General features: G+C 41.9%; 1 protein-coding gene across 3 annotated transcripts in view; it reads right to left on the bottom strand.

Annotated features, from left to right (window-relative positions):
* LOC120046082 (canalicular multispecific organic anion transporter 2-like) overlaps positions 1-5693 on the bottom strand; it is a 53736-nt gene extending 48043 nt beyond the window's left edge. For 2 of the 3 annotated variants that reach the window (XR_005476769.1, XM_038991019.1), the window contains exon 1: positions 5441-5693. Coding sequence is in view for 2 of the 3 variants with exons in the window: in XM_038991019.1 (XP_038846947.1) it covers positions 5441-5476 (36 nt within the window). In the remaining variant the exon portion in view is untranslated. The remainder of the gene's footprint in view (positions 1-5440) is intronic. The other variant, XM_038991018.1, reaches the window with a different exon arrangement.
* Positions 5694-11481: the final 5788 nt, after the last annotated feature.

Here is an 11481-nt window from a genome sequence, read left to right on the forward strand (position 1 = left end):
ATAATGGCATAGAAGATATCTACAGAAGCCAGCCTGTCTGTACTGCCTATAGTCTGTCCCTAAAGTTGCAATTGGACCAGTGCAAAGCAGTATTGCAAAGTAGTGGTCTCCACCCAACTCTGGTCCTGGGAGTTACTGGGTGTGCAGGCTTTTGTCCGACTAAACACAGCAAATGGTAGTGCCTTGGAAATATACAGTACAGGTTAAAACACAGTAGGCTTCTATGGAATCCCACTGTTGTTGACACCACTCATCCCACACGCGTCACACACAGATCCCCCTCATGTTTTCACTATCCGTGTGCCCCCTCTTACACAATCTCACTCTCTAACACAAAACACACACCTCTGCATGGGTTCTCCCTCTCACTATACAATCGCCAGATAGTGAGTAACCGGAGGGGATTTGTTAATCAGATCAGTGTTGTGTACTGTCTGCCCTACCAGACAGTTAGCAATACACTGTAAAACACTGATCACAGATTGAAAATCACTGGAAAACAGTGTTTAGAACCAAAGAACATTGAATCATGACTTTAAAGCTAACATTTCCATTTTGAGTAGAGACCTCCAGTGAATGTTGTACTCTGTTTTTTTTACATGTTGTATTTATCTGAAGTCTTTTATCTGAAAAAGTGGAAGTTTCAACAATACTTATTATAAAATGGATTTGGGAGGGAGTTATTCATGACAATCGTTTTGGTAATGCCTGCTAACAGTTACATTTGAATTATCAATACGCATCCGCTGTCCCACAGCACAACCAGGCAATTCATAACCTTCGTCTCCCCTGAAAACAGAAAAGAGAAGAAGAGTCTAGACGTTATTTCCCCATGCTTCTAGCTTTCTAGCTGATTATTTGATTTTCAGCAGTGGGGGGGTGGGGGGGGTTGTCTTAACCTTGCTTCCTGTCTCTATGAGCTGTGCAACAATGGTGCAGTTTTTGTGATCTCCACTGTGCCATAGAAAATTCATGTGTCCAGACTGACAACTTCTCTGAGCCAGATTCATACATCAGTCTAATTATTGTGGATATATCCAAAGAAAAGAAGTGTACACACACACACACACACACATTTTGAATTCAGGCTGTAACACAACTAAATGTGGAATAAGTCAAGGGGTTCATGATGTATTGCTTAATTAAGGAACCAAAGAAACGTGAATCATCTCTGAAATCTCACAAGCTCATCTGAGGTAATAAGTCAATACTGTATCAAAGTGAGGGGAGCCAGAGTCATGATGACTGTAATATATTTTGTCAAGTCAGCATTTCAGCAATTCACTAGTTAACAGTGTAAAAAAAAACACTACTGGAGTCTTAAACGGATACTGCGAGATTCTGGCAATTAAGACCTTTTTCTACTTACTCAGAGTCAGATAATCTCGTGGATTAAATGTTTATGTCTCTGTGTGCGGTTTAAAGGAAGTTGCAGCTATTGCTAAATAGTGTTAGCGCAATGACTAGAAGTCTACCAGAACAGCGAACATAACCATTCCAAGAGACTTCTATTCTTTGCTTTAACCCTAGTTTCCAGAATCTCACACTATCCCTTTAAAAAGTGTCCGTAGGATATCCCCGAGTCAAACAGCACTTGACCGCTTACAGACACTAAAAACCTCTATATCTATTGTGTCAAAAACTTAGTTTTCCCTTAAATACACTACAATTGGAAGTGAATGAAACTGAAATGAAATGTCCTTAACACACATGGATGTTCACCATTCAGTCCGGTGTCACCATTTCTCTCTTTCAACTAAAGAACTCAGTCACTTCTCAGTTCAGACGTCCTGAACCCAGTTTCCTAAAGACTAATGAACGGCACACACAGTTTCCCAGGTCAGCTCTATTCAACTGTAGAATATAAAGAAAGTTGAATCGTGTCTTTAGCTCACTTTTCTACTTTAAAAAAACTCACCCCACTGGATGTTGTACAAAATGGTTCACTCACAAAATAAATCAGCTTTACCGCAAATATCAATAGTACACCTGTTGCAGCAGAGGCAATTACTGGTGAAGAACTGAAGGCTAGGTGTTACGTTATATGCTGTCCATCTGTGTCACGTTATATGCTGTCCATCTGTGTCAAAGACATTACTATAATCCTCCCTATCCTAGGAGCCTTAAACCACATCGAAGGAGCCACCACTGCACTGCAGTAAAGCCCTTCAGATTCCCTCCTCTCCTCTCCCATCCTCTCGACACTAGAACATTCTACGGCAGCCCTGTTAGCGCCCCATTAACATTACATGGGGAATATTTAAATCATGCTGTGTTACTGAATGTCTAAATACTCAAAATTCTCAAAGTTGGCCCAACTCTCTAAATATTTGGCTCTAGGTTAGTTTACTGAATAAAGGGGGGGGGGGGGGGGGGGACGATTGTACATTCACTACATTCCACACACACACACACACACACACACACACACACAGGAGAGAGAGCGACGGAGAGTGGGGGACAGAAAGCGAGACAGACAGTACGTATATTCCTTTACTGAGAACATCATTGGTATGATGAGCACATGCTACACAGGGGGCTGATCCTCGGGACAGGGGGCTGATTCTCGTGGCTGATCCTCGGGGCAGGGGGCTGATCCTCGGGGCTGATCCTCGGGGCAGGGGGCTGATCCTCGGGGCAGGGGGCTGATCCTCGGGGCTGATCCTCGAGGCAGGGGGCTGATCCTCGGGGCAGGGGGCTGATCCTCGGGGCAGGGGGCTGATCCTCGGGGCTGATCCTCGAGGCAGGGGGCTGATCCTCGGGGCAGGGGGCTGATCCTCGGGGCAGGGGGCTGATCTGCGCAGTCACCTGTGTGTTTCTGTGTTAATCTCAATCCTCTTCACTAAATCCCCCTCTCCCTCTCACTCCCCAGTCACCCCCTCCCTCTTCCTCTCTCACTGTCCATGTTTGTCTCTTCTCCTCATCAATCCCTTTCTCACTCTCTCTTCCCATATTACCATATCTTGTTAACTACGCCCTGTCTCCTTATACCACTCTCTCTCCCCATCCCTCTCTCATCTCTCCCCATCCTCCCTCCCTCTCCTCTCTCTCCCCATCCATCCTCCCTCCCTCTCCTCTCTCCCCATCCATTCTCCCTCTCCCATCTCTCCCCATCCATTCTCCCTCCTCTTAGAATAGACATTTGGTTGTGCATCAGCAGTTTCTCTTGTTACGTCAGTCACTGACAGTCACTCAATTAGCCAATGTCAAGTAAAACATTTTTGATGGGTAAGTTGGTCTAGCAGTCAGCTATCAAAACTTAGTAGTATTCATGGTCGAATTACCGACCGGGGGGGCCCCCTATTGATTTTGTTCATCACTCTCAGTCAGGTATCATATTAAAAACTGCCAACATTTCTCTACACGGCAAAAATGTGTTTAATTGCAGGAAATTAGTTTAAAAAATTGTTAAATCTTCTCGATGCCCCATGGCAAAATGTGTAGAATTCCAGGAAATGAACTATAAAACATAAATGTTCTCCCCGCAGAAACAGTTTTTCCATCCCGAAAATGACCACTTAGTAAAGCAAATTAAATGTAATAAGATCCAATTACTGTTTTTCCTCCATATTAACGGGATAGTGTGAGTCTCGGCAATGAAGCCATTCATCTACTTCCCTAGAGTCAGATCAACAGAAACATCTAACACGCTGTAGACTAGGAGTGTAAAATCCTTTCCATGGACGGCCGAGTGTCTGCTGGTTTATTGTTTTTTTATCCTTTCAATTTAAACCTAGACAACCAGATGAGGGGAGTTCTTTACTAATTAGTGACCTTAATTCATCAAGCAAGTACAAGGGAGGGAAAACCACGCAGACACTCGGCCCTCCGTGGAATAAGTTTGTTGCGTGCTGTAGACTTCAAGTCATTGTGCTGAAGCTAGTTTGAGGTAGTTTCACAACCCAGTGCTAATTTCCCTAATACTGGACACAGAGGCATAAAAATGGTATTCTGTTGCAGCTAGCGCTATTCATAAAGTAAACATCCCCCCCTTCCTAGAGGGCTGCGGATCCCAGTTTGAAAAGCCCTGGCCTAGAACAAGCAAAGACAGGCAGCACAAACACTCAAGGTCCTCACCTCTCATAACTAGAGGTCGACCGATTAATCGGAATGGCCGATTAATTAGGGCCGATTTCAAGTTTTCATAATCAGTAATCTGTTTTTTGGACACCGATTATGGCCGATTACATTGCACTCCACGAGGAGACTGCGTGGCAGGCTGACTACCTGTTACGCGAGTGCAGCAAGGAGCCAAGGTAAGTTGCTAGCTAGCATTAAACGTATCTTATAAAAAACAATCTTAACATAATCACTAGTTAACTACACTGGCCAGGTCGCAGTTGCAAATGAGAAATTGTTCTTAACTAGCCTACCTGGTTAAATAAAGGTGAAATAAATAAATAAAAAAGTTCCTGGTTCGAATCCAGGCTGTATCACATCTGGCTGTGATTGGGAGTCCCATAGGGAGGCGGACAATTGGCCCAGCGTCCTCCGGGTTTGGCCTGGGTAGGCCGTCATTGTAAATAAGAATTTGCCTAGTTAAATAAAGGTTCAATAAAATGTAAAAAAGTGAAATTATGCATAGGTGAAATTTGGCCGTAGACATATTTAAAACTAATTTTCGACATTTTGTTCTGAAATGGGTTGGCTACAGTTTACGCAAGCATCCAGGATCAAATACATTTCCTTGTTGGTTTATTACACTTTAACTGTGCTCAGTGTCTTGTTTAAAATCACCAACACCAACCAAGTTTTCAAAGATGTATAACTAAACCAAGATAAACCACACCTTGTCGTTTCCAACGCAAACAAATGAGTCATAATCGGCAGAACAAGCAAGGAGGTGGGCCGAGCCAAGCACGTCCTAGCGATATCCTATTGGCGCGTTTTAGTATACAGCCGCATATTTCCGTTACGGAACGCCTACTCTGTGAAAAGCGCCTGTGCAATAACTCAATTTGCCTTTGCACTCCTAAACAGCGCGATATTTTTTTTAACTTCGGAAAAGAGTAAAGTCTCCAAAACTTAGTCCACTCTGTTCATAACTGATTCTAGTTTTTGAAACCGAATATTTAAATGAGATCAAATGTTTAATTGATGAGAAAATGTGCAGAATGTTGGCCAAAATCTCTCGTTCCATCTTCTCCCACTTGCCCGCCAGTGGGCTTCCTCTCACTACCATATTTGGTAGTGAGAGGAAGCGCCAACCGTATGCTTCACATTTATACACCCAGTGATATCTGTCTCATTGTTATATCTGTAGGGTTATGGTTGTACTGTAACTGCGCACCTCCAAAACCATGTAACATTGTTAAATTAGTAAACTATACACAACAGTTTCTGCGGCTTACACAACGTCCTTGTTTCAGATCCTTGTGATATGCACGAGGTGATCACAACCGTGAACTCAACTGCCTGCCATCCGACAAGCCCTACTTACCCAGAACGGAAGCTTTGGTCCGCATAAGCGCTCCATGTCCAAGGGGCTTCGGCACAACGAACGAATTACCCTTTCACGGCGTTAACAGGTCGCTCCGTCAATTTCAACTTATTATGTTCTCGCACATACAGAGACACGTTAGTGGAGCTCGTTGAGTTAATTTGGAATAGTAGTTTGGCTCTGCTTCTGAACAACCCTCCTTCTCTCTCTCTCCTCATTTCACTCCAGAATGCTGTTAGATGAGAACAGTCACACCAAGGTTGTACCAGCGTGTTGTGAACAATATTCATAGCAACGATTGTGGAATCGTCGGTTTACCTTCAAAATAAAAGTACTCCATTGAAACTGATGCACACCGATAAAAATTGTGGAATCATGCCACAAATGTTCTAGATATTGCTAAACAAGGTTTGAATGTTGTTATACAAATTCACCAAAAGACTATTATTTCATTTTACCCAAAACAAATCAGTTGAAATCGCACTGTGGATGTATTTAAATTCAGAATTGCATTTGCGGCATTACTTATATGTACAGCCTGACCTATGGATGTTGCACCCATGAAATGGGGTATCAGCCTACTCAGTGACATCCACAGAATACAACTTTATAGAGTTTACACATCTATTAGTGTCTTAGCACTTCTTAAAATGTTCATACTTGAGTAAAAGTAAAGCTATGTTAATAGAAAATGACTCAAGTAAAAGTGAAAGTCACCCAGTAAAATACTAATTGTGTAACAGTCAAAAAGTATTTGGATTTAAAATATACTATATCAAAAGTAAAAGTAATTAATATTTGTCTTTTGTTGAATTTATATAACAACCTTGTTTGGCATTATATAGTACAATTGTGGCATGATTCCCCTATTTCTATACATTTGCATTAGTTTCAAGGGGGACTTTTATTTTGAATGCGAACTGCCAATTCCACTATTGTTGCTCACGCTAATGGTGTTCACAACACACTTGTTGATGTTGTCATGATGACATGACTGAGTCCGCCCACACCCTCGCTGTATTAAGGCCCCACCCACCCACCCACCCACAACTCTCACACACACACACACACACACACACAAACACACACACACAGGAAACCATATCAGTATGACTCTGCAAGTAAAACTCTGTTGACTCAGTTCATATACAGGTAGAGTCAGTGTCATCATTGAAGGGTGTGTGTCAAAGATCATAGAATAGCGAATATAATAGAGTAGAATATAACAGAGTCAATCAATCTACAGTTGGGAAATCCGAATAAGGTGCCATCACTAGAGCCCTGCGGTTCTTTTGGGACGCCTGTTGTTTGAAAGAGCTTTTACGGTTGTTTAGTGTTGTTCGTTTAGCAAGGACACATGTTCTCTCTCTCTATCTCCCTTTCTCTATCTCTCTCACTATCTCTATCTCTCTCCATTTTGTGGTTTTGCTCGCTGGGTTAGACAAGATCACTCACTGAGCAGTGTTGTTTTCAGCTTTATTCAATGTGTCTTAATGACATAAAATAATATTTCCAGAATATTTTTCAAGTATTATTTCTGTCAGAATCTCTCTCACTCTTTCTCTCTGTATCTCTCTCACTCTGTTGCTCTCTCTCTTCAAGGGGATTTATTGGCATGGGAAACATATGTTAACATTGCCAAAGCAAGTGAAGTAGATAATATACAAAAGTGAAATAAACAATGAAAATGAACAGTAAACATTACACTCATAGAAGTTCCAAAATAATAAAGACATTACAAATGTCATATTATGTATATATACAGTGTTGTAACAATGTGCAAATGGTTAAAGTACAAAAGGGAAAATAAATAAACAAATATGGGTTGTATTTGCAATGGTGTTTGTTCTTCACTGGTTACCCTTTTCTTGTGGCAACAGGTCACAAATCTTGCTGCTGTGTATCTCTGTATCTGTCTCTCTGTCTCCTCTCTCTCCATCCTGTATACCTGTCAGTCAGGTGAGCGTGTTTGAAAGAAAAGTTGCCAAATATACCCCCTTCTTAAACCCAGCTTGTTCAGTGGGTTTATGTTGTAGGCAGCTCTGCTTTTTCATCTTGAGGCTGTCAATAGTGATGCTAGACAGACACACACAGCCAGGAGGCAGCCGCTGCATCCTAAACAGGCTTAAAGGCTCACACAGCCAGGAGGCAGCCGCTGCATCCTAAACAGGCTTAAAGGCTCACAGAGCCAGGAGACTTGATGATGAATGACAACTCACATAGTAAATATTCTCCCCGTCGGACTGACACAAGGAATTTACACACTTTATCTACACAGTCAGAAGGGCACGGGCACACACACACACACACACACACACACACACACACACACACACACACACACACACACACACACACACACACAGTGGAGACCTTTTTATCAGGTTTCTGTTTGGCAGACCTCATTTTTTGTAGTGACATTAGTCAATGTAGAGCTGGTAGCTTTTTCTGGAAAACAGCCATGAACTTGAAAAGAACGTACATCTTCCTTAACGAGGACTATCCTGAAGCTGTGAGCTGCGGATGATGTTAAAAAGTATTTAATGTGATTAATAAAGCGACTTGTTGTATTTATGAAATTGTTACTTCCAATTACTGATAAACATGCAGCTGTTAAGAAACTGACTGTTAGAACTGTTAAGGCTCCATGGATTGATGAGGAATTGAAAAACTGTATGGTTGAAAGAGATGGGTCAAAAGGAGTGGCTAATAAGTCTTGCTGCACATCTGACTGGCTGACTTACTGCAAATTGAGAAACTATGTGACTAAACTCAACACAAAGAAGAAGAAACTGTATTATGAAGCCAAGATCAATGATATAAAGAATGATGGAAAAAATTGTCATACTTTAAATTAAATTGAATTATGATCAGAAAGACAAATCCAACTTTCATCGAATCAGATGACTTATTCATCACAAACCTATTTGATGTTGGCAATTATTTTAATGATCACTTCATTGGCAAAGTGGGCAAACTTAGGCAGGAAATGCCAACAACGAACAGTGAGCCATCATATTCATGAATAAAAAACAAATAATGAAAGAAAAGCATTGTAGGTTTGAATTTTGTAAGTTAGTGTCGGAGACGTGAGAAGATGATTGTCATCGATGTGACAAACCTCCTGGCATTGACAACTTAGATGGAAAGCTACTGAGGATGGTAGCTGACTCTATAGCCACTCCTATCTGTCATATCTTTCATCTGAGCCTGGAGGAAAGTCTTTGTCCTCAGGCCTGGAGGGAAGCCAAAGTCATTCCGCTACCCAATAGTGGTAAAGCGGACTTTACTGGTTCTAACAGCAGACATATCAGCTTGCTGCCAGCTCTTAGCAAACTGTTGGAAAGAATTGTGTTCGACCAAATACAATGCTATTTCTCTGTAAACAAATTAACAATAGACTTTCAGCATGCTTATAGAGAAGGCCACAACATGTACTGGACTGACACAAATGACTGATGATTGGTTGAAATACAATTGATCATAAGAAGATGGCGGGGTATGTTTTGTTAGATTTCAGTGCAGCCTTTGACATTATTAACCATAACCTGTTGTTGAGAGAACTTGTGTTTTATAGATTTTTGAATCTCTACCATATCGTTGATTCAGAGCTATCTACTGTATCTAATGGAACACAAAGGGTTTTATTTAATGGACGCTTCTTTAATGTTACACTTGTAGAGTTAAACATATAAGGCAGGACAGCTCTCTAGGCCCTCTACTCTTTTCTATGTTTACCAATGACCTGCCACTGGCATTAAACAAAGCCTGTGTGTCCACGTATGCTGATGATTCAACCCAATACCCGTCAGCAACCAAAGCTAGTGAAATCACTGCAATCCTAAACAAAGAGTTGCAGTCAGTTTTTGGCCAATAATAAACTGGAAATGAACATCTCTACAACTCAAAGCTATGTACAGTATTTGGTACAAATCATTCCTTAAGTTCTAGACCTCAGCTGAACCTGGTAATGAATGGTGTGGCTGTTGAGCAAGATGGGGAGACTACATTACTTGGCTGTTACCTTAGATAGTAAACTGTCATGGTCAAAACATATAGATTCAAGGGTTGTAAAGATGGGGAGAAATAAAGATCTGCTTTTTTGACACCACACTCCACAAAGCAAGTCCTGCAAGCTCTAGTTTGATCTTATCTTGATTATTGTCCAGTCATATGGTCCAGTGCTGCAAATAAGAACCTAGTTAAGCTGCAGCTGGCCCAGAACATTTTGCTCTTCATTGTAATCAGCGGGCTAATATTAATACTATTCATGCCAGTCTCCCTTGGTGAAGAGTTGAGGAAAGACTGACTGCATTGCTTGTTTTTATAAGAAACATTGTGTTGGAAATGCAAAATTATTTGCATAGTCAAATTACACACAGCACTGACACACACACTTACCCCACCAGACATGCCACCAGGGGTCTTTTCACAGTCCCCAGGTCCAAAACTAATTCAAGGAAACGTACAGTATTATACAAAGCCATGAGTGAATGGAACTTTCTTTCATCTTATATATTAGAAGTGAACAGCATAACTGGTTTCAATAGACATAAAGCAACCCCCTCTCCCCCATGTGACCGACTTGTTGCGTGTATCTACTGACATGTGGAACTGATAGATGCAAACTACATGTTAATGTTTCTAAATATATGTTGTGAAGTCCTGTCTACTGTATGTATTTTGAGTTATGTGTCGAACCCCAGTAAGACAAGCTGTCGCTATTGACGATCCTCATGAAATAAAACAAATGAATGTAACTTTTTATGTCAAATTGTTTTTCCATTCTACTTGTAGACCTGAATGTCCTGAAAAGAAAACAGTTAAGCACTATGATGTGAGGCTAAATGAGGGCTTGCCAAGCTGATATATGAAATTAGTGACAAAACCAGACTTGGCCTGGGACTGATATTGACAGTCTACAAATGCAACCAATCACTTTCTATTGGCTTAATGTATGGGAGGAGTTGCTAACCAGGAAGTTGAAGATAATGATTACAGTAATTAATGTAGGGATAAAATTGTGTCAGCCTATTTACACGGGGCCTGTTCAAAGGGATGTAACACTTTAGAAATGGGTTGTGTAGAACAGAAATGATTGTTTTGACCATCTGGACGGTCACATGAGGGTCACAGGACAGTTACAGGAGGGTCACAGGAGGGTCACAGCAGCAGATGCCAGGGAGCCACTGGTCTGTCTCATCCATTAGGACAGGAGACAGGACAGCTTATCCTGCCTGTTTGGCCCTGTCCGGGGGTATCATCGGATGGGGCCACAGTGTCTCCTGACCCCTCCTGTCTCAGCCTCCAGTATTTATGCTGCAGTAGTTTATGTGTCGGGGGGCTAGGGTCAGTCTGTTATATCTGGAGTATTTCTCCTGTCTTATCCGGTGTCCTGTGTGAATTTAAGTATGCTCTCTCTAATTCTCTCTTTCTTTCTCTCTCTCTCGGAGGACCTGAGCCCTAGGACCATGCCTCAGGAATACCTGGCATGATGACCAGTCCACCTGGCCGTGCTGCTGCTCCAGTTTCAACTGTTCTGCCTGCGGCTATGGAACCCTGACCTGTCCACCGGACGTGCTACCTGTCCCAGACCTGCTGTTTTCAACTCTCTAGAGACAGCAGGAGCGGTAGAGATACTCTCAATGATCGGCTATGAAAAGCCAACTGACTTTTGCTCCTGAGGTGCTGACTTGCTGCACCCTCGACAACTACTGTGATTATTATTATTTGACCATGCTGGTCATTTATGAACATCTTGGCCATGTTCTGTTATAATCCCCACCCGGCACAGCCAGAAGAGGATTGGCCACCCCTCATAGCCTGGTTCTTCTCTAGGTTTCTTCCTAGGTTTTGGCCTTTCTAGGGAGTTTTTCCTAGCCACCGTGCTTCTACACCTGCATTGCTTGCTGTTTGTGGTGTTAGGCTGGGTTTCTGTACAGCACTTTGAGATATCAGCTGATGTAATAAGGGCTTTATAAATACATTTGATTTGATTTTGATTTGATCCAGCAGGTCTTTCAAGACAACTTCCAGTCTGA

This window comes from Salvelinus namaycush, chromosome 4 (genome assembly GCF_016432855.1).
Source record: "Salvelinus namaycush isolate Seneca chromosome 4, SaNama_1.0, whole genome shotgun sequence".
NCBI classification, from domain to species: Eukaryota; Metazoa; Chordata; class Actinopteri; order Salmoniformes; family Salmonidae; genus Salvelinus; species Salvelinus namaycush.